A 24,238-nucleotide genomic window follows, 5' to 3' on the forward strand; every position below is an offset into this window, starting at 1 on the left:
CCGTCGGGCCCTTGTCAGCAGACTTCGGCTTGCCTCTTGCCATATTCACTCCTTGTCTTCCGATGTCATTTCTGAGTCATCTACAGATGTTCACCTCCCTAAATAGAACCAACTTCAACCTGTGTTATATCCTAGATGAGACTGCCTGGGTTATTTTGTTTAGATATTAGCCTATATATAAAACACATAATTGTAGCCTACCATTCAGGGAATAGGCATTTAAAAGAGAGACAGAGAGTGATATGACTAAGAAATGACATCGGGCGATGGCAGTGCGAGATGTTCAGAACGTAAGAGCTAAAACTTCTACAAACTCACTAACATCCACAGCGGAAAAAGAAGGTAAGAAAAATAGTCGGAAAACTTAGATGTGTAAGGCAAGCAAGCAAGTTTGGCGGTTGTTACTAAAAATGTGAACATGCACGTTGCATTGTTGTGCGGTGGACTTTCAGAATGAATGGAGTCGGAGTTTCTTTAATATCGAGGCGTCATATTTGTCCGATGGCCTGCTATAAAATGAATTGCGATGTCTGTCTGAAAAAGACGCGCTCGTGCAGTCAAAATGAATGGGAGTCTTCAGAACAGGCTTGTCAGTCAACCTGACATAACAGTGTGTAAAGTAGCCTATAATGTGAATGACTTGTTATTTTATCAAGGATTTCTTTCTTTTTGCAAAAAATAAAGTACAATAGGCATTAATTAGTAGGCCAGGAGCATGCTGAAATTATGTGGCAAATTGCATTTTTTATTACAATGATAAAATTGTAAAAGGACGTGACCGAAGCTGAGGCAAGCCAGGCAATAGGCCTATAGGCCCGACGGTAATTGTAAAGCAATTTACAAAAGATTCACTGAACAAAAATGCTGATGTGGTACATGAAAATGTAGCTAAAAATGTGGAGAATGCAATGCAATCAAGCATTTTGGACTATATATTGTCACAAGTTGGCAGAATAGGCAACAGGCCGATGTGCGTTTTATTTGGAGACTGTTTTGCGCGACAGAGACTGAGTTTGCTGCTGATATTCTGGGGATAGGCCTAGCCAATGTACGACTTTTGCCTTTTAATATATTTGCTGCATTAGATCAGTCTTTCTAGAACAGGCAAGGGCTTTCTAGCCTCACGTCAGCAGCGCTGCATCACCCATATAGCCTACATTAAAACAACCAGCGGATGGTGGGCAGGTGTAGTTTTGAAAATTGGTCAACAAACTTTGGTGCTGATGGATGATAAGTTTTGCTATGCAGTTATGGTTGAAATAATAGCCCATCAGCGCATCTCTAGTGTGTGTGCCTCTCTCGCTCAGAGGGGAGGGAGAGGCTGAGGGTCGATCCAGCATGGATTCTAAACTCTGTGGTGGATAGGATCTACAATTAGGTGTTAATAATATTACCACGCTAGGTCAAAGTACTCCCAAGTGCTATTGCGCCACACATTGTAGTTCTCATGTTTATTCGCTTGGAAAATCATCACGTTTCATGTTGTGTGCCCTAACATTTTTCATCAACTACTCCTGCAACTGTATTTAAGTAGGTAAAACGTGGAGGTGTTTGAATACTGCTATGTGCCTCTCTCTACGGCCACGGCAGAGCCCGCTAGCATAGCAACATGCTAACACATTTGCGCCGCGCGACAGAGCGTTTGAGTGCACCTACCGACGCGGGAGAGGTACGACTCAACTCGTGAAAGTTACGGTAAGAACATATATCACTACTGATTTTGGGTGGCGTGTTCCTTTAACTAGTCGAATGGAAATTGCCATCACTAGTTCACTAGTGGGTGTTTTGGTGCACACTAGTAAACTAGTGACACTTTTTAGACCTCACTAGTTAACTAGTGGGCATTTGTGTCTTCACTAGTTAACTAGTGAGCAGTTCTGCATTCACTAGTTTACATGTAAGTGTCACACTGAAGCCACTAGTTTACTAGCTAGAGTACCTTTGGCCAGCATGTTAACTTGTGTGCCACATGCAAATGTTGTGGGTGGGATTTCGTGAAATTCTCCACTATGATTGGTTGTCATGTTCTATTTGGACATAGGGAGCCAATAGAAAGCCTCAATTTCCAGAATTCTCCGCCTCCTAATTTGAATTCTGCGGCACTAGTTGACTAGTGTGAATTTTGTATTGAACTAGTTTACTAGTATACATTTATGACCTCACTAGTTAACTAGTGAGCCTACTGCCATCACCTAGCTAGCTAGTAAGCCATTTATGGTTCACTAGTTTACTAGTGACATTGACCAACTGCAACTAGTTAACTAGTGAGGTGTTTTGCCTTCACTAGTAAACATGTGCACATTTTTGGCTGTCACTAGTTAACTAGTGAGACCCAAAAGCCTTCAACTAGCTGACTGGTATGCATTTTGGCCTTTACTAGTTAACTAGTAGACATTTCTGGCTCTCACTAGTTAACTAGTGAAGCTAAAATGTGTTCACTAGTTAACTAGTGAGCCTTTTGGCTCCCACTAGTAAACTAGTGTGCATATTTTGGCCCTCACTAGTTAACTAGTTCACAGAAACATGGCTCACTAGTTAACTAGTTGACAAAAATGGCTTACATGTACATGACTATTATGCCTGATATCAAGATATCAGAATAAATGCTCAATCGGCTTGCCATACTACCGAAGCTGCAGGGGGAGCTATGTTGTGAAAAATGCGAGCCAAAATCAGGCGAAAACCAAGAAACAGCGAAGGAATAACCAGACCTGCATAGAGCTTCTTTAAATAAAATCAAATTGCTAGTATTTCTTGATAAATGTATATTTTAAAGCAAAATTACTAGTTTACTGTATTTTGCCCCCTGGTGCATGACGTAAAACTCGTTTTCCACCTGACGCAAAGTTTAATTCCTTATTTTCACGTTTATTTTTTAAACAATGCGCTCAGGGGTGTGGCAATTAACAACTTAGGGAGTGGCTTAGCGCATTGTCTAAAAATCGCTATATTGTACACCTGGTCAGAAGTCTATGGCGAGTTGTTTATATGTTATTTTAAGAGCGCATTGTCAACAGTCATATTGGCGGGTGCACGACGCACCATCCTTCTATCATCTATGAACGCACACCAGCGCACGTCTATGCAAAACATTACAAATTGCACGATTACAATGGGAAACATAATTAGAATAAAGATATTACGAAATACTGTACATCTCATGATGAGTAGTTATTCACCATCATTTGCAAATGGGTAATGACGGTTAAAAGTGATAGGGGAGAGGCGAGAGACGGTATAGAGCACAGCTAAACATGCACTGTCACTACATATAATCAACTCCTCTGCAGGATAAATGTTTTTTTTATTCAGTCAATATTAGGGTAAGTGCTTGCTTTTTCCAGCCTATGTTTTCGATGGTAACCCATTGTCAATCAGTAGTGAAAGTAACTGCATATAACTGTCTTGTCGTTGACTGACACGGTGACATGGTGAAGTTAGTTTCGCTTTGCCAATGAGTTCAAATAATAGAGTGAAAATGTGTGAAGGCTATGCTAGGTTTTAGTAAAGCATGGTTTAGTGGAATGACTATTCCATACGGTGTCGCAAGCAGCCTCCTTCAAATGCGCCGTTGAATGTCAAAATACCGATGCATTTATTTGACATCGCGCTTTGCGCCGTTAAAGGGAATGACAGATGTCATTCTCATTGGTTTAAATGATGTTATGCCCCAAACACACCCATGACTGATTAAAAAACCTAGGAACACCTTATTGCGCCATGCACTCGACGTTTGATAACGAAAACCCTCCCAATGTGGACTGAACATCCTACTAAATTTGAATAACCTTTTGACTAGTGACGATGCACTTTTGACTGTCATGATAGGGCCCTTTGTCATTGTTATCATTTAAATGTTAACATAAAACAATATTTTAAGGGGGGTAAGGGGTTGTGTCCCTACCAAAGCTGAGACCAAACCTATGCCCTTGTGTGATTGTAATTCTTTTTGGAAATCATGGACTCTGCTGTGGGTTAAAGAAAAGAGGGACCACCCAAGTTGTTATTAATGTACAGTTCAAAAGACACCATCTATTATAGTATGGTGGTAGCCTACATAAGTGTTTATGGCATGGGTAGCTTGTACATCTGGAAAGGCACAAAACTATGCTATGAGCAAACTTCCCCTGTGACCAAACAACCCCACATACAACACAAACTACCTACACAACAACAAACAACAAACACAAACTTCTCCATGTGCTGCCATCCAGATAACATCTTTTTCAGGGAAAACCTTGAATATTTTATGAAAACAATGCCAAACTGCATGCTGCACATATTCCAGTGTGGCTCCAGAAGAGTCCAGATGCTAAACAGGCCTGCCTGGCCTATAGTCCAGACCTGTCATATTGGGTGCATGGAACAAAAAACCTGATTAAAAAGACCACAGACTGTTGAGCAGTTAAAATTGGGCAAGAGTGGGGCAAAAAATGGATGCTCAAAACCAACTGGTCTCCTCAATTCCCAAACACATATACAGAGTGTTCTCAAAAGAAGAGGTGAAGCAATACAGTTGTGAATAAGCCCCTGCCCCAACTTTTGTGAACAACTTTTTTACAGGTATAATTAATTGGAAAGAGCATGTCAAGAGATGTTTTGTCATTAGTTATGTTGTGATTTTTGTAGATGAGGATTGTGTTTTGTTTGTTTGTTTGTTTAAGGTGCACTGAGCTGGCAGAAGCATATCAACAAAAGTAAGTTTTGAAGTTTTGATTCTGAAAAAAAAAATCATCATTGAGAATTATATCAAACATCCTCACTAACATTATAATTTAATCAGGGTTGATAAGAGTTTCCTAACATTACTTCCTACTTTGCCTAAACTTGTATGTATAGGATTACCTTTGATGTAAATAAATGTACACATTCAAAATATAAACGGAAATTCCAAGAGATTCCGCTCCATAACTATTTTTTTACGGGTTTTACGGGTTCAAATTTTGTTAAATAAGCCATTACTTCAATTCATTGTGTTTCCTTAATCTCTCACGACATTTGGTGATAATTTTTGGAATGGTTACAATTTATTTTCCATTATATCCTACATACTGGTCCTTTAAACGTCTTCCAGTCTAGTATCACGCTGAAAAGAGATCTAGGTGGGTGTGGGCATTCTATAATGAATTGGAAAGAGCGTTTCAAGTCATTTTTGCAATTATACTTTTGTAATGACTTTTGTTGTTGATTGATTGTTTTATTTTAAAGGGGTTTTGAACTGGAATCATATAAACAAAAGTAAGTCATGAAACTGGTTTCAGCTTTTCTTATCACTGACAATATTTCAATGGATTTACAGTACGTAGTTGTAATATAGTATAGAGTCTTTATTGTCCTATAAGGATATTCTTTTTCACATATATTATTAATATATTTCATGCAGGATATCCACAGCCTCATACATATAACATATAACATAACACACCCCATGACATATAACATATAACACACCCCATACCCCCCTCCCCCCAGTTTCGCTCCCTCCTCAACACCAAACAAGCAAAAAGGTGGACAGTGCAGACAACATAAACACAAGAATAGTGGACAGTGCAGACAACATAAACACAAGAATAGTGGGGGTGAAGATTGTCACAGGAGTTTGTTTAGTGCAGTGATTGCTGAGGGTATAAAACTTTTCTTAAAGTGTGCTTATTTCCAGTCCAGGGCTCTGTATCTGCGGCCAGATGGGAGTAGTGTGAAGAACCGGTTCAGGGGATGGTCAGGGCTGCTTACTATGGTGCGTGCAAGGCGTGTGGTGGCTGTGTCATTTGCATCAGTGAGGCTGGGGGTGGGAAGCTGTATTATCTTGGATGCTAAGTGTGAGATTTTAATGAGTTTGTTCTTGCTGGTGACATTTAGTATGGTGAAGAAGCAGGGGGAGCAATAGAGTAGAAGGGGTTGGATGATGCTTTTGTAGAGTAGCAGAAGGAGATGGGGGGGCAACATACAGTGATCTTAGTTTGCGTATTGCATACAGTCTCTGTTGTGCACGTTTCTGTGTGATGGTGACATGTTCATTGAAGTTAAGCTTATTGTCAATGGTGAGACCCAGATATTTGAAAGTGCTGACCTGTGCAACTGGTTGGCCATGGATGGTGATGTGAGTGAGTCCAAGGGGTGATTTTGATGCATGAATGACCAGTTCTTTTGTCTTGTCAATGTTGAGTTGGAGGTAGTTATCAGAGCACCATATTGCAAAATCTGTGATGGACTGGTGGTAGGCTGTGATGGAACTGTTGTCTGTAAGTAGTCCTACTATGGCTGTGTCATCTGCATATTTGTAGTAAGTGGTGTTGGGTAGTGAACTCTGGCAGTCATTAGTGTAAAGTGTGTACAGGAAGGGACTGAGTACGCAACCTTGGGGGGTTCCAGTGTTGGTGATGATGGTTGATGATGTTGTAGTCCCTATTTTCACTGTCTGTGGCCTGTTGCTCAGAAAATTGTTTATCCAGTGGATGAGGAGAGGGGTGACATTCAGGTGCTGTAGTTTCTTGATGAGTTGATGGCGCTGGATTGTATTGAATGCGGAGCTGAAGTCAACAAACAGAACTGAGGCGAAGTTGTGGGGAGTCTGGAGGTGGTGAAGGAGGGAGTGGAGAAGGCATGCCACTGCGTCCTCTGTCCCCCTTTTCGGCCGGTATGCAAATTGGTATGGGTCCAGTTGTGTGCTGACAGCAGGTAAGATGAGTTGTAGTATGATTTTCTCCATGCATTTCATGATTATTGGAGTGAGGGCGACTGGACAGAAGTGGTTGGCTCTGAGGGGCGTGGTTTCTTGGGTACAGGTGTGATGGTTGATGTTTTCCAGAGGGTGGGTATTGTTGCTGTCCTGTAGGATTCCCAGAAGATGGAGTGGAAGATGGGGGAGAGCTCCAGCACCTCAGCACCTTTGCCGGGATGCCGTCTGGCCCTGGTGCCTATGGTCATCATCACATTATGAAATTGGGCAAGAATGATGGGGCATGACATCATGACGTGAAATGCCTTTTTTTCTGTAATGGTTTGGAAAGGGCATATCATTGATATTTACAATGATTTATATAGATGATTGGGTTTTGTTTGTTTTTTGTTTGTTTGTTTAAGGTACATTCAACTGGAAGAGGCATATCAACAAAAGTAAGTTATGTAAATGCTTCTGGCTTCATTTCTTATCACTGAAAATTGTTATTGTTATTCTAACAATGTTGTTCATAATGTTGAACAATGTTGTTCAAGTCAATTACCAAAAAAGGGTTTATATTTGAAAAGTCCAAAGGGTTTATTGAAATACATATTTTTATGTAGCAAGTGAAATACATTTTTTTTTTTCAAAATTAATTGGAATGAGCTCATGAAGTGATTTATGTTCATGACTATGTGGGTATGTGATATTGTAATTTAGAGATATATTGTATATATTTTTAAGGGCCATTGAAATGGAGAAGGCATATCAACAAAAGTAAGTCATGTAAATGTTTCTGGATTCATGTCTTTTCACTGGAAAAAAATATTGGATTTACATAATTATATTAACATCATTGAGAATTAGATCAAACATCCTCACTATTTTTAAGGATTATAAGCACAAAACAATAACAATTTTTAAGAGTGAAATGCTAGTCTCTTTTAAGGTATATCTTTTAAGGTATATAATTGGAAAGAGTGTATCAAGTTATTTTTGTTCATGATTATGTTTTTTAGATTTTTGTTTGTTTTGTTTTTTGTTTTTTAAGGGCTATTGGTCTGGAGGAATCATATAAACAAAAGTAAGTCATGAAAATGCTTCTGGATTCAGCCTTTTTTATTACAGACTAAGGGCTATATTTTAGCAATTTGAAACACCTGGTCTGAGATGCAAGGCTTAAGGCATGTCCAGTCCACATTCTCTAATTTAACAGTGTGATCAGACGCAGGTGCATTGTTCTAAAGGGTTATTGTTGTGTTTCTTAATCAGTCAGGAGAGTTTTTTGGCCGTAATATCCTTTAAACCAATGACATCTGCCATTCCCTTAAGAGCAAGTAGTACAACATTAAACAGCGCTATTTTGACAGCCAGTATGTGTGACTAGTATAGCCTACATGCAACTGCACTCGCCTATTATTTGAACTCATAGGCAAAGTGAAATTAAAGGAATTATCCGGAGTAAAATGCACTTTAGATCGATTTACGGATGATTGGGAGTACATACAGTACTGTACGTTGAGTTGACATCCAAATCATGTCATTCGGATGTGTTTTGAGAAATTTCGATGTTACCGTTTTTAGTCAAAGCTCGTTAGCGTGGAAGTGAGAAGGGCATATTATTTCGCCGCTACAAAACGCTATTTTTATACCTCTTCTACAGTTCCAAACAACATTACACTTACGTGGTAGTGAGTAGAGGGTCTCTAAAGCCAAACCGAAGTATCCCGAGGTTCTCTGCCATCTTTAGGGGAAAGTCCGTAGGAGTCGATTGCCAAGTGTGCTCTGGAAATTCACAATTTCGTCGCCGTTTAAAAAAAAAAAAAAAAAAAAAAATTTCTTTTGAAATTGAAATGAAGTTGTATGGACTGGACTGTTTTTTTTTTTTTTTTTAAACGGCGACCAAATTGTGAATTTCCAGAGCACACTTGGCAATCGACTCCTACGGACTTTCCCCTAAAGATGGCAGCAAAGATGGCAACATTTCCGGAAAGGTACTGGCTTGATGAAATTCATTCTGGACTCTCTATCTGACCACATAAAGACCTCGGGATACTTCGGTTTGGCTTTAGGGACCCTCTACTCACTACGCAGATTTGCACTTACCTGCCCCTTGCATGCGTGAGGGACAGCATAAATTCACTTTCATTGTGTGGACTGTGTGCTGTGTATCTCAAAGGCAATGGAACTCCATGTGGCACTTAATCTTTGTACTCATCTCTCATAGAGCAAGGCCTAACAGAGTGAATGTTTTAAAGCAGAACACCATCACATCTTGAGACAGGTTGTGTGTCTTCGACATGTCAATTTATTTCATAAATGAAAAATAAAACCAATAGTAAATAATCATCAAATACCCTCTCCAGCTCTTGAAGTTCCTGCTTGCTGCTTGCTCCTGCTGGTCCACCATCTCAGTGTCAAGGTCCCCTCCAGCTCCCCCTGCACCTTGTTGCTGACTGCCACTGCCATCCAGAGAAAACAATGAACAACTCTGTTTCATATGAGTTATAGGCCAATTTTAAGTTTAATTTTTAAGCATTTTCATCTATGACAATCAAAAATGTTACTATCAAGTAGGCCTACAGCAAGTCAAGCCCAAACAAAATTAGATTAAAAAATTAGATTTTTAAATGTTAGTCAATAGAAATATAGCCTGTTTTGTAAACTCATCACATGCACTAAAGGTTTTTGCATCTGGCATTATATCGCAGTAACAGTGTGGTAGATAATGTTATTACCCATAAGTACAGATAATATATCTCTCCATCCATGCATACCATGGAGATAGCATGATTCTGGCTAGTAAATAAAGTTCATGATAGATACTTAATCCAGACAGCCACAGTAAACATCATGTAGACCGTTTACAGACAGACATGGCGATTAGGAGTTATTCCCAAAGAACAATCCCAAAGAAGAATCCCAGATAAACAAACGTCCAGAAATTAAAACTAAGTAGGGTAACGTGGATCAGAGTACGTTAGCTTGCTAGTATTGAGAGAAGAACGAAAGCTAGACTACAGCATAACTAGCCTGTGTTATTACCGTGTTATGTCCACAAATTAAACAACCTAGAAGGGTAACTTGGTAGCAATACAAGTCTCATAAAAAGCGTGAATGATGTTTTTGACTCTTAACTTACTGTTACGTGACCATAAATCATAAAGAATGGTTCAACATAGCATAAGGAAAGCCAGAGTCGGCGTAGTGAAAAGTTAACAAATTTATTAAAGCTCCCAGACAGACAAATTAACGTGGCGGTGAAAATAATACAAAATGTAAAAGAAAACCCTTGGACTTACTGACTAAGATGGAATTAACTTTCTGCTCGCGTTTGAAAACAAAAATACAGAAAAGTTTGTGAGTCTTCCGCTGTCTTCCTTCCCTACTCTAACTAAACCTGTAATACAAAAAGTGTAAACCCGTCACCAAGCCACCGCCAACGCAAATACCATAAACTATAACATAAATTAAATAAATTAAGCCATGTGATTAACTATAAGGATAAGTGTCAAAACAATTAAAGTGCTGACGAAAGCACGTCTCGACAATGCGCCCCAGCAATGAGGAAGTGCGGCGACGGGATGGGAGAGGCTGACAGGATGGATAGGAGGCAGCTTATATAGCAGGAGGTCCAGCCCCCTTAATCAGCGCACGCAGCTACCTGCAGAGACAGAACACAACAGCACAAACACCGTTCTACTCCCCCTACAGGTGGAACAACGTAACACTTTCCTTCGGAAACGTCAGGTCAGGCAACCTTATTAAAAAAGTTCCGAAGGTCTTGCTGTCCTTTGCGCCTGGCCATCCTCGTCGTCCCCAACTAAAAACCTGGAACGCTGCTGTGCTGCTGCTTTAACCTGGCAGCTCGGGGTCGGGGGGAAGGCTACCTAGCGAAATTCACTGCATGTTTTCCTAAATATTGAAAAATGAATTTTAAGTGGGTATACTGAACATTTTAGGTGGGTATATTGAAATAACCAACATTTTGAGGTGGGTATACGGCGTATACCTGCGTTCTACGTAGACTACACCACTGATGCTTACATGTCATGACAGTATGTCTTCAGCTGTGCCTCATATGCGTCTTTCGCTATAGACCAGGTTTTTCTTGGTCAGTGGTGTAATCATTTTTAGTGGGTGTAAAATTTTAGTGGGTGACCACATCTATTTCTTGAATTGATACACCCGTGGGTGCAATATTCAATTGTAGTGGAGTGCATGGCGAAAAGTTCATCACTGAATTGTGTGTACAGTAAGGGCCTTGCATTGCGCTTGGTGCCGGGTGTACTATAGGGTCCAATATGTCATTGGATTTATGTAATTGTAATATGTCACCATCATGACATTCATGATGTGAAGTGTTTTTTTTTCCATTTTTTTAAATGTTCCCTAAGACGGTTAGGGGTGACGTCAGGGTTTCCGTTGTCCGGTAATTACCGGACATTGGCCGGAAAAAAAATGAAATGTCCGACAAAATTAAATCTCTCCGGTCAAATTTTCCGATTGAAATTGGCTAATAATCCCATCCCCCTAACGCAATCTGAATTTGAGAATAAACCTTAAAATGTAAGCCTATATTAAAGCAATACGTCCTCTGGCTATGTTTTTAAATGTACCGTTTGAAAGCTATTAAACAACACGCATAGCCTATGCTGCATTTCAAATAGGAAGCGCACGCTTAAAACGTCCATGTTAAACAACGAACAAATTAGTGAGGCGGTTCAAACATGGCCAGGCCCAGGCAGACTAGCCTTAAAAGGTTTTTCAGAGGCCAGACGCGATGGATGATGATACATTGGTAACGTCTGAAGCCTCAGATGTCCGGTCAACTCCACCACCACCGGATAAAAAGCAGAAGTGTCGGACGTGTCGGAATCACGACGTTGGAAGTGGAGTTGCGGGGTTGCGGCCGCTCCAAGACACTGTCATTCTCCGTGTACACTGGACATGCAACTGTGTTCTGTAGCCAAAGCATACAGTAGGCCTATGCTTTCTCTGTCTATGATCTGCAGGGTTAGGGCCTCCTCGACGAGGAAATTGCTGGTCCGCGGATAATTTTGTCGGCACAATTAACGGTATCATTGAACCGCGGACCGAAAGAAAAAGAAACTAAACATTTCCCAGAATAGGAAACATTTCTTAATTTATTGTTATCAAATAAAGAGGCATAGCCTTAGGGGGTAGTGTTGTGATCGCTCATTCTTGTGTGTGCGCATCTGTGCAAGTTAAACAGTGGAACCACTGGAGATAACGTGGGTAGCAGCAACAAACAACGTAGCCTTTTTAAAACAATGAACGAAGCGGACTCTTGCTGTCCATGAAAACGTACATACTGGCTAGATCTTGTTAGGCATGTTTACGTAAGTTAGGCTAATGAACATGTTGCATTCTATTCAGCCTTATTATATTATTCTTTAAGCTACATAGCCTGTCTCCAGTTTTCCTCAACTTGACTAATTAAGAAGCGATAATAGGATATTTGACCGGCATATCATCAAAATGTCCGGAAAACGAAACCTCCGGCACCATTTTTTTCTAGCGGAAACTCTGGGTGACGTCACTTCTGTCCGCCCTCCATGCAACCCAAACTGTCATGAATGTGCATCTTGTCGCAGTGCGGCATCTGAGTCTGATGCGTTGTGTGGGCATGTAGAGAATTGACTGCTGATTGCCGCCACTTTGTTTGTAAAAAATGAAGCAAGGGTATCCGCAGTAATGCTGGATGGAGGAGGAGGCAGCTGAGGGCTGAGTAGCGATTTGAAGGTTGAGAAAAGTTTTCGAGTGTCTGTAGCGCTGTTGATTTTGTCATTGTAGAAAGCCATCTTAGTGTAACGATCCTGTGTTCCCTGTCCCTCCTTTGTTTACTTCCTGTCAGCCATGTGCTCCTTTGTTTGTCTTGCCATGTCCCAGTTCCCTGTGTCTCCGCCCCTCACCTGTTTGTCATTATTAGTCTGCTCATTTAATTATGAATTCCAGCCCTGTGTTCACCTGTCTCTCGTTTTACCTTGTTTCGTGTCCACCTGTGCCTTGTTAAGTCCCTGTGTATTTAAACCCTCTGTCTCCCCTCAGTCCCCTGTCGGTCTTTGATGTTGTTTCGTGGTTGTAGTGTGCTTTTTGTATTAAAGATTCCTGTTCTGACGTTTACGTGTGCCTCGATCGCTACTTGCCCTGCGCCTCGGTCCAGCTCTCCATACTGCAACCCTGACAGAAAGACCGACCGACAAGCATGGAAGAAGGCAAGTTTTTTTATTTTAATTCTGACTTGCCACTGCACCTAATGCCCTGGGAGCTGTTCTGGGAGGATGAAGAGGAGGGGGAAACCTCTGAGGATGACTGGTCCTCTGAGGAGGAGGGACCAGGCCCCTCTCCAGTCCCAACTCCCCAACGCCCTGGGCCTGCAGTTCTTCCGGTAGCTCCCTCTCCAGCCCCGATTCAGACTCCTGCGCCGGCTCCCGCTCCAGCCCCGATTCCGGTGCCAGCCCCGCGCTCTCAGGCACCTCCGAGTTCCAGTCCCGAGTCCCTGCGCTCTGAAGCGCCTCCGAGTTCCAGTCCCGCTCAATTCCAGCTCAAGCCCTGATTCCGGCTCCAGCTCAAGCCCTGATTCCGGCTCCAGTCCCGATTTTGGCTCCAGCTCCAGTCCCGATTCTGGCTCCAGCTCCAGCCCTTATTCCAGCTCCAGCTCAAGCTGATTCCGGCTCCAGCTCCAGTCCCGACTCAGGCTCCAGTCCCGACTCAGGCTCCAGTCCCGACTCAGGCTCCAGTCCCGACTCAGGCTCTAGTCCCGACTCCGGTTCCAGCTCCCTCTCCATCCCCGAGTCAAGCTCCTGTGCCAGCTCGTGCTCCAGTTCTGACTCCGGCTCCCATGACTCCAGTCCCTGCTCCGCCTCCCGCGCCGAGTTCGGCTCCTGCTCCGGCTCCGCCTCCCGCGCCGAGTCCTGCTCCGCCTCCCGCGCCGAGTCCGGCTCCGGCTCCGCCGAGTCCGGCTCCTGCTCCGGCTCCGCCGAGTCCGGCTCCTGCTCCGGCTCCTGCGCCGAGTCCGGCTCCTGCTCCCGCGCCGAGTCCGGCTCCTGCTCCGGCTCCTCCGAGTCCGGCTCCTGCTCCGCCGAGTCCGGCTCCTGCTCCGCCTCCCGCGCCGAGTCCTGCTCCTGCTCTGGCTCCGCCGAGTCCAGCTCCTGCTCCTGCTCCGCCTCCCGCGCCGAGTCCGGCTCCTGCTCCGGCTCCTCCGAGTCCGGCTCCTGCTCCGCCGAGTCCGGCTCCTGCTCCGGCTCCGCCTCCCGCGCCGAGTCCTGCTCCGCCTCCCGCGCCGAGTCCGGCTCCTGCTCCTCCGAGTCCGGCTCCTGCTCCTCCGAGTCCGGCTCCTGCTCCTCCGAGTCCGGCTCCTGCTCCGCCGAGTCCGGCTCCTGCTCCGGCTCCGCCTCCCGCGCCGAGTCCTGCTCCTGCTCCGGCTCCCGCGCCGAGTCCGGCTCCTGCTCCTGCTCCTGCGCCGAGTCCTGCTCCTGCTCCGGCTCCCGCGCCGAGTCCGGCTCCTGCTCCTGCTCCTGCGCCGAGTCCGGCTCCTGCGCCGAGTCCGGCTCCTGCCCCGAGTCCGGCTCCAGTCCCCGCTCTGGCTCCAGCACCCGCTCCTGTCCTGGGTTTGACTCTGGCTCCGGCTCCAGGCCAGGCTCCGGCTCCAGTACCCCCTCCGGCTCCAGGCCTGGCTCCAGTCCCTACTCCGGTGCCTGCAGCCCAGTCGCCTGAAACGCAGTCCCTGACCGGCCATCCGCCCGCCCGCCCGCCTGAACCGCCGTCCCTGACCGGCCATCCGCCCGCCCACCCGCCTGAACCGCCGTCCCTGTCCGGCCGTCCGCCCGGTCGCCCGCCTGAACCGCCGTCCCTGACCGGCCGCCCGCCTGGCCCTCCTGCCTTTGGCCCCCTCCACCCACCCTGCTTGGACTTCTCCTTTTTTTTCTGTTGGGCCGTCTGGAATCCGGCCCTTAAAGGGGGGGGTACTGTAACGATCCTGTGTTCCCTGTCCCTCCTTTGTTTACTTCCTGTCAGCCATGTGCTCCTTTGTTTGTCTTGCCATGTCCCAGTTCCCTGTGTCTCCGCCCCTCACCTGTTTGCAGGGTTCCTACACATTTTCCATTTCAAAATTCCATACTTTTTCCATACTCAAATGTTCAAACTTCTCAGTAAATTTTTCTGACCATATTCTATGTCAATGGAGCGTTCTACTAGCATTGTGAAGAGCTGTATAATAATGTTTATTATTAACTTGGTAGCCCTTGGATACTTTTCATTGGGGGAAGTGCTGTGTTGGAAGGTGCACTCACATTTTTAGTTTTCTGTACAAGCATAGCCTACATATGTTGGAGACTAGAGCACTGCTGGCAGAGGCCTCAGAAATCATCATAAACAATATTATTTGTTTGCAATAACAGTTTATCAGATAATGCAGTATCCATGTCTTGCTATCTTTTACAAAATCAAAAAAGTCTACCAGTGTTTTAGCCGAAAATAGCAGAGCTACGCAAACATACCAGTGCACAATGGTGTAGGGCACTTGCATAGAACAGGGGTTCTCGATTTGGTTTTGGTACCAGGGTCCCCATGTGGGAGATTTTTTTTTCTGAGGACCCCCATTCAATTGTATCTTGATGATGTGGACTGACAGTTAAGTTACACAACAGTAGGAATGGTTCATTATGACCCGAGTGAAGTGATTAGTCCTGTAGATGCAATAGTCTGGAAACACAAATATTTCTCCATACCGTTGTTTCTTTTTTCCATACTTATCCAGACCTGGAAATTACTAAAATCAAATTCCATACTTTTCCAGGTTTTCCATACTGCGTAGGAACCCTGTGTTTGTCATTATTAGTCTGCTCATTTAATTATGAATTCCAGCCCTGTGTTCACCTGTCTCTCGTTTTACCTTGTTTCGTGTCCACCTGTGCCTTGTTAAGTCCCTGTGTATTTAAACCCTCTGTCTCCCCTCAGTCCCCTGTCGGTCTTTGATGTTGTTTCGTGGTTGTAGTGTGCATTTTGTATTAAAGATTCCTGTTCTGACGTTTACGTGTGCCTCGATCGCTACTTGCCCTGCGCCTCGGTCCAGCTCTCCATACTGCAACCCTGACACTTAGCAGCAGTGATGCTGGCTGAGAAGGAGGTTAGGAGTGTCTGGTAGTTTTTGAGGTCATCAGTTAGTTTGGATTTGTGCCATTTCCTCTCCGCGGACTTAGACTTAGATAACCTTTCAGGAGTAATGCTTTGGAAAGAGCATATCAGTGATATTTACAATGATATATGCTAATGATTGTGTTTTGTTTGTTTAAGGTACACTGAGCTGGAAGAAAAATATCAACAAAAGTAAGTTAACCCTTCTTAGCCCTAGGCTATTTTCAGTGTAATTCTACTACCTTAACTTTTAAGCTCATATACTCAAATAATCATTGTAATGGCCATCTATACATGTTATATCTTGTCTCAAGAAAAAAGTATTTGTGTCTTTAAATGTGTTTTTAAATATAAACACTTTTTATTAGTTGGATTGAAACTCTTGAATGGTTTGTGATATCCTAATAATATACAGTGTTAGTGAAGATGTTTGATCTAATTCTCAATGATGATGGCCACATTACAATTACATAAATCCAATGAAATATATATTACTATTTTAATGATAAGACATTAAGCCAGAATCATTTACTTAACCCGGTAGCTGAAACTTTGACATCCATATGAAATGCCTAATGACAACAAACACAATATTTCCATTAAACACCTTCAAACATAAACCCTTTTTATTAGTTGAATCTCATTTTAAACTCTGAAAATATACTGAAGGTTGATAGCAGTTTTTAATGCAGTAGTGAGTCCAAACTGATTTTAAGTCACGCATTGCGGACACTTTGCATTATCAGTGTGAGTGGTTTTGAGGTTAAAGTTAATATATTGAATGAATTCAGTGTAGCATGTCTTATGTTCATCTTGTAAGTGCCTACTATGTCTGCTTTGGTCTATGCTTTTTGTTATGTCCTTGTTGTGTGCTTTATCTCTGAACCTGTATCTATCTGTTGCCCTGTACGCTATGTTTTTCTCTTGCCTTTCTTGCAAGTGTTGTGCATTTGTGTAGTCTGGTATGGTGTTGCAGATGTCTTGCCATTTGATGAGTTCTGTTTGTCTTGCTTGCATGTTTTTGTTTTGTCCTGTATATTTCTATATCTGCATGGTTATGTCCTGCATGTTTTTATGTCTTAATCTTTCATGCTTTGCTATTTGTGGATATGCTGTCTTTTGTGATTTGTTTGTTTCTGTCTGTATTGTGAGTCCTATATAGTGTGTTTTGCGTTTATGCTGCTCTCTTGGCTAGGGCCCACTTGGAAAAGAGGCAACTGCCTCAATGTGACTACCCTAGTAAAATAAAGGAGAAATAATAAAAAAATAAAAATAAAAATAAACATGCTGACAAACACAACATTACTCTTCCATGAAAGACTGGCAGAAGAGCAAAACAAGGTGCAAGAGCACATAGCCAATCTGTAAGTAAAGAAACATAGCAAAAGAACATGTACTTACATTAATTTTGACATGCTTAGTTGTCCTTTGTAGTTAAAACACAGTATATTTCCTAATGATAATTAGCAAAGCTGTGTATGCCCCCATTGTGTATGCCCCCATACATTTTCTTCCCTATTATTCTTCCTTCATGGGAGTCTATGGCAGCCCATAGAACCTTCTGGTAAAAAGTTGTGAAATTTGGCACACTGATTGGGGACAGCCCCATGAATAATTCCACCAAGTTTCATGTCGGTACCTTGAGTGTTCTAGCGCCACCGACAGGCCAAAGTTGGACGTGCGTTCACACACTTAACTTTTGACCCATTGGCCTGTTTTTCAAAAATTTAGGTATAATAAGGTATTATTGGAATCCTTGAACCAATCCGAGTTCAATGCACTTTATGTCGTCAATTTACGCCATGATGGATTTTCCACCATATTGGATTTGATCAAAAGTGAAACTAAATTCACACATTTCATCTGATCTTCACCAAAATTAGCACAGACCATCTTCAGACCATGCCTCATCAGGGGTGCGTTTCCCAAAAGCATCGTTGCTATCTATGTTAGCAACTAACATGGGGGTCGTTTCTAGAAGTTAGCAACGACGTTGCTCAACCACCATGGTACGACGCAACTTGCGACCAAACAACGACACTGTTACACCTGTTTCCAGAAAGCATCGTACCTGAGTCGCAATTCGCTACCTCCGATGTTCGAACACCATAGTTCCAACAACGTTGTTGATGATGCAGCGATACATATCATTGGTGGAAACAGTGACAACGTGTAATACCCCACCCCCTAGAAATGTCCTGTCACGGCCTATGTCGACATGTTTCTAATCTAAACCGAGTGATTAATGCTGGTATTGTCATTGCCATCAGCCAAAACCTAAACCTATTGCAAGCATATAAAACAGTTAACTTAAGCAGACCAATATGAGTCATTAGTTGTGTTAAATATCTATGTGTTGGAAAAAATATATAGCCTGGACAAATATCTGGGTATTCCATAGGTTATCAACTGTCTCGTGGCTTAACGGCAGCGCGTTGGTGCACTGCGCGCTCGGCTGGAGTTCGCATCCTATCTCTTCTTTTCATCTCTGAGTAAGAGTAGGCCTACGAGACACAACAATAGGTTTTGACCATACATATTTATGTATATAGTTACTCTACATCGAGAGACCATAGGTACAATACATCAGTCAAAAACAACTGAATCTACGTGTCACACACAGTTCACCTGCAGGTAGCGAGAAGCAAGAGGACAATCTCACATCATAAGAAAATTGAACCTACAATGTTGGGATAATAAGCCATCTGCTTTAGCCACTACACCATTTATCACTACTGTTATAAGGGTCTGGGAAGATTATAATACTAAAAGCAAGGCAATACTTTAATTAACATAAATAGCAAGAATGAGCCAAGTAGGGGAGCAGTGTCTTAATCAAAATTAAGCTAGAGGATAGATCAATCATTGAGTCACGAGATAAACATCCACTTCGCAAATTTTGGTTAAGCGGTTGTGATTTTTGGTTAGGCGCTCCGGACACCAACAGGAACTACCAAGGAACAACACAAGTGCGACTGCCTAGGGGCAGGAGTTCAAACGACCCAACTTTGCGTCCTTGTTTGCGATTGAGAGTTCGAACTACCCTTTCTAGAAACACCAAATCCAAGAACGATGGAGCGTACTACCAAGGTTGCGACGCAAGTTAGCAAACGACGCTTTCTAGAAACGACCCCATGGTTGAGACTATGTAAGTACTGTTTCCCAAAACGATAGTTTGAACTATGGTGGTGGAACTTACATAGTCTGATGCATCGTTACACTACGTTCGTGTTTCCCAAAACCATAGTAGCAATGAACGTTCACAACCACTGTCGTAAAGTTGTGTAGTTACAACTACACCTCTCGACCTGTGGTAGAATGATAGTAGAAACATAGTTCCGGGGATCTTCATGTCAAAGATGTCACTGACGGCAGTTATTTGTTTGCAAATTAATAATTATAAATAGATTTAGGTTTCTAATTGATATTTACACTTCTAAACACCATATATCCATACTTTAAAATGCCTATAGGTAAAAAATACATAAGTTAAAAGCAGCCACGTGCACGTTAGTCAAAGTCACACACCTGCACATAATAATAAGGTGCACACTTTTTGACCAGTCAGTTGAGAATATGTAGCCTTTGATTTCCATGGGGTGGGGGGATTCCTTGTTAGTTTACACAAACCAGGCCAAAAAGGGCTGATTCTGATTCTGATAATATGATCTGCACAAAAGATAAACTTAGGTAAACAATGATGTGAATATTGTTTTCAAAACCTCAACCTAGCTTGTACAGGTGACTATTAATTGCTGCGCACCAGCGGTTGTCATAACGCACTGCGCCAGAGTTGAATGTGAATAGGGGGTAAATAGCAATAGAGTACACAACTGTTTCACCAGCACATTTAAATGACACGTGTTAAACGTCTATTCAAAGCAGTCGTTAATTTACAAGGTCAGCCTATATGAACCAATGAATAAACTTGATGACCCTGAATAGAGAAAAACAGATGATTTCTGTTCTGTTCTGAATTAAACTAAGGTAGTCCATCATTAAGTCTCTGTTAGGTGCAGGTGTGCCCGTTCACGTGCTACTAAACGTCATTAACCACCTTAGTCCAGACTACTGAAGTTTGGAAACTATCATGGTCCAAACTTACAAAGTACTATGTAAGTACGACAGTTTTGGGAAACAGTCGTAACTTACATGTTGGTTAGTTGAGCAATGCATCGTACCACGTTAGTAAAACCTAACCTCCATAGTTGTACGGGAAACACACTCCAATGCATTACTTTCTGGAACAATTGACAAAATTGTTTATTAAGGGGCCTTGCAATTAGCAAAACTGCATTTTGGCCTGTAGCTGTTGATGTGTTTGGATTTAAAACTTACTAGTGGTGTCTGGTAATACTCTGGGAGGTCTTAAGGCCGACAAATGCCAATTTGTGATGTCACTGTAATCTATCTGGCTGCCATCTTGGATTATGTTGGAAACACAAAAACATTTTCACAGGTCACACATTTGTGACCAGGCGTGGAATTGAGGGTCGCAAGTGTGTTTTGAGGCATTTTGAGTTATTTTCAGATTCTGAGTTATTGAGTTATTTTCAGATTCTGAAAGTGTAGGTTTTAGCTTTGTAGCTTTCTAACAATGTCTTACACATGGAAATCCGATAACATTGGAAGAAGTTGTAGCCATTTTAAAGTATACACATCCCAAAGCTACAAGCTGAGAAATCAGCAAGCAAAGATTGGCTACTTTCTCCCTGAATCCATGGGAGGGGAACACAATGGTCCTCATTTGCATGACATTAATCAACCCTCCCCCCTGTCACGGTCACTGATCTGTCAGCCTGCAGTGCAGAGTGTGTTGTAGTGGTCTGAACCATGGTTAACCATTGCAGTTACTATGTGTGTTATTTGATGGATGATGAATTAGAAGATACTTTGTTGAAATGAAAATGATTTTATTACCAAAAAACAGGATGTATACAAGATTTGAAATTGCAGCGCTCTCTAGACCCACAGTACATTAAACCTCTTATAAACATGACAATATAAACATAATCACACACACATAATCACAGACAATGACAAGGCACCAGGTACCTGCCATCAGTCAATACAAGACATTCACACATTATTCAAATGAATTGCCCATCGAAACTAGTCGTCATATGATGCTAATGACCCATCAAAACTATCTGTAATGGGTAACAGAACCAGCTAGTAGCAATGGATAAAGTAGTCTAAAACAAACATGAGATCACGTTTGCAAACCATGTTATTTTGAATGGACACAAAACGCAAAGTAGATAACTTACCCCATAAGAAACAGAAAGGTGACATCAGACATCAGTGCATCCAATGCAATAAGTCGTCTGGGCACACTTTATTTTTTTCGGGAGCTTTTTGGTTGATGTTGTCATCTCTGAAGTACGTCTGTTTGCTTCGAGATGCCCAATTATTCCCATGTCCTGCCACTCTCTTTCGGCAGCCAGAGAATCCAAGCGTATGTTGTACATAACCTCTGGAGAAAGTTTGTGACTACACGAACGTGTACCAAGGAGAGAGTTTTCCTTTCATCTTCCATAACATTTGCATTTCGCGGTCTTTATCCCCGTCAAATGTAACTATGGAGATAGCATCGGATATCTTACGCATCTTACACAATTAAGTTGATGTCAGTCATTGGAAAATTGTTTGAATATAATGGATTACAGTAATAATACAATGCATCCAATTATATTTTAATTTGTATTAAGAATGATCATAGATTTAGTTAATGTTTAATGTTTGCAATCATTTTTGAAAAATGCATCCTTAAATTGTTGCCAGGCAAGAAGACAGCAGAATAACAGAGTGAGTTTTCCCTCAGTTGATACATGCATTGAATATTGTTTGAACATTCACATATTAATTTCATTTAACACAAAAAATCCATTGCCAACTGCAGACAAAAAATTGAAAAACAACAGCAAGACTACAAGGAGTTGCGGGCTAGGTAGGTTTAGATGCTCTTGTCATTTATGTCATATGTCATTGTCATTTATATACTGGGTTTTGCATATAAATTAGATCTTTCAGACTGAATTAATAGTTTCACCTTCTCATTCTGGAAATTATTCTTATTGTTATTGTAAAGTTTGTAGCCTACTTGTATAGCACAGTATAATGATAGACTTCATTCTTACAGGATGGCATCATCAATCGCTGATGAAATACAACAAAATTTAAAACTGTTGAATGACCCATGCAGACAATCTGAGCTTGTCTCGAAATATGAAGAGTTGAGACTCAAGCGTCTGCCCAGGATCATATCCTCACAACAGTTTCAATCTGATGAGGCCAGAAAACGCATAGCCTCATTAGTTAAGGTACATTTACTGTATGTTACTATCTATCTATAAAGCAAGAAGCGTCTGTGTGTGTGTGTGTGTCTGTGGCACGCATATCTCGCTGACCATTTGTCAGACTGATTACAAACTTGGCAGTCTTGCTACAGGCATGAGTAAGTGCACTGCCGAATTTGACGTTGTTTGAATAAGAAATGCAAAAGATATCGTTAAATAGCCTATATCGGTAAAAGAAGCACGCATTGGCTTTCGCCGCTAGCCACTCCCCCTCCCACACAGCACTGTAGGACTGTAAGCTACCAGTGAGGATAGAAGCAGGGCTTTGGCAGAATTGGATCAGTGTAGGTTACACAGGTAAAAACTTAAGCGAGTGCAAGATAACTCCACGGATTTTGCAACAACACGCCAACATGCCAACACACACAGGTAGGCTATATGCAGTGGCTCTTCAAAATGACGTAAAAAATGATGTGCAATAAGCGGACACTTCGAATAGCCCAGGCTACTTTGGACTGTCTTTAGACTTTGAATAAGCACACGACAATTCAAACTGCAAGGTCCTAAATTGAAACGAGCGATAATGGTCCCGAATCAAACAACGTCCCAGAATGCCACACATGCAAAGCATAACCAGCGACAAGCAACGAGTGGCAGACAGTGTGATGTCACTTATGAATAGCCCAGGTTACTTTGGACTGTCTTTAGACTTTGAATAAACAAACGACCATTCGAACTGCAAGGTCCTAAATTGAAACGAGCGATAATGGTCCCGAATTAAAGAACGTCCCAGAATGCCACACATGCAAAGCATAACCAGCGACAAGCAACGAGTGGCCGACAGAGTGTGATGTCACTTATAGGCCACCAGAGACTGTTTTTTTCACACCGTTGCAAATTCCATATGATGCATCATTCCACAAAATGGTTTGTTTTCTCTATCATCAAGTTATTCAATAAGCTAAGCATATAGCCTTGACTCAAAACAGCTGTTAGGATTATGTCATTTTGATTTGTAAAAAATGTCACATGCAGCCATGCTTAAATTCTGCTCACTTCACATTTATTATATTATTATATTATCTGTAGGCCTATTAATTATTGAATGCTTACCTGGAATTATGTTTTTCCCTATCATCCTATTTTTAAAGCAGGCCTACCTGCAGGCATGTAATTGGGCTACAGGAATAACACGGGCACTGCACTAGTATAGACAAATCTGACAAAGTAAAACAAACAAACTTTTATTTATTGAAGTTTAAGTTAGTTCAACTTTTTTTGTTTAATGTTTAGAACACATTTGAAAAGGCATCGAAGGACATGGAGGCTAAAACAGATGGATTATATGGTATTTTCTCTGATGATGGAGCGGAAGACAACAAGGATACGGTACATGTTCAGCCTTTCATACTTTTAAAAAAACATCTATGTTTTTTTAAAGCGAGTTTTTAGTATGGTGCTTTCTCGAATTACAAATAAAGAGTAGCCGCACACTGTTAATCTCTTTTTGACTATTTATTGCCTAAAAGTGCCTAAAACAAAGGAAATGTGCCTTACTGAGATGTGACCCACAGAAACCCTCAACCCAGGTGTTGAGCCAGGCTGGCACTGTTGGTGCACTGACTCTATGTCAGGGGCTCGTGACATTATTTATAACCCTGATGAAGGCTGTTGACAAAACGTCGGTCACAAATAAAAGAGTTAAAGCGATGGTTCGGAGTAATTTCACCCTAGGGTCCTTTGCACCATGACCCCGAGCCAAACACCCTCCCAGAACATTTTTTCCCTTGGTCGAACCCTGGTCGAGTAGCGCTATCAAAAACGAATGACGTTCTGCAGTCGTGATGGAACCAACTTTTATCTCGTAAATTACCCCACTAATAATGCCCTGAATGGTACGAAACTTCTGCAGTAGTACAACTACGACCTTTAGTCCAATAACGAGGCATTAGAAAGTTTGTAAGTGCACCAGGAGTTTATTTAAATAAGACTTGCCTGATTATCTGCTACTATACCGCTGCATCGACGTTTCTTCCGTGATTTGGGCAGGAAGCATGCATAAGGATGTAAATCCAGGAATGCACTAATATTTTGTTCGTAGTCCAGTTTGCAACAATTA

General features: G+C 42.1%; 1 protein-coding gene across 3 annotated transcripts in view; it reads left to right on the forward strand.

The window, feature by feature from the left end:
- Positions 1 to 24,238, forward strand: part of LOC143100898 (uncharacterized) — a 48,320-nt gene that overhangs the window by 21,312 nt on the left and 2,770 nt on the right. The window contains exons 4-13 of one of the 3 annotated variants that reach the window (XM_076264481.1): positions 4,665 to 4,697; positions 5,209 to 5,238; positions 7,084 to 7,116; positions 7,406 to 7,438; positions 7,713 to 7,745; positions 15,980 to 16,012; positions 21,605 to 21,628; positions 21,723 to 21,770; positions 21,963 to 22,143; positions 23,413 to 23,508. In XM_076264481.1, coding sequence (XP_076120596.1) covers positions 4,665 to 4,697; positions 5,209 to 5,238; positions 7,084 to 7,116; positions 7,406 to 7,438; positions 7,713 to 7,745; positions 15,980 to 16,012; positions 21,605 to 21,628; positions 21,723 to 21,770; positions 21,963 to 22,143; positions 23,413 to 23,508 — 544 coding nt within the window. The remainder of the gene's footprint in view (positions 1 to 4,664; positions 4,698 to 5,208; positions 5,239 to 7,083; positions 7,117 to 7,405; positions 7,439 to 7,712; positions 7,746 to 15,979; positions 16,013 to 21,604; positions 21,629 to 21,722; positions 21,771 to 21,962; positions 22,144 to 23,412; positions 23,509 to 24,238) is intronic. The other 2 variants (XM_076264483.1, XM_076264482.1) reach the window with 2 other exon arrangements.

The sequence above is a fragment of the Alosa pseudoharengus genome, unplaced genomic scaffold (genome assembly GCF_046254945.1).
Source record: "Alosa pseudoharengus isolate Yale_2024_CS ecotype anadromous, Long Island Sound unplaced genomic scaffold, YU_APseudo_1.1 YU_APseudo_1.1_scf_3, whole genome shotgun sequence".
Classification (NCBI taxonomy): Eukaryota; Metazoa; Chordata; class Actinopteri; order Clupeiformes; family Clupeidae; genus Alosa; species Alosa pseudoharengus.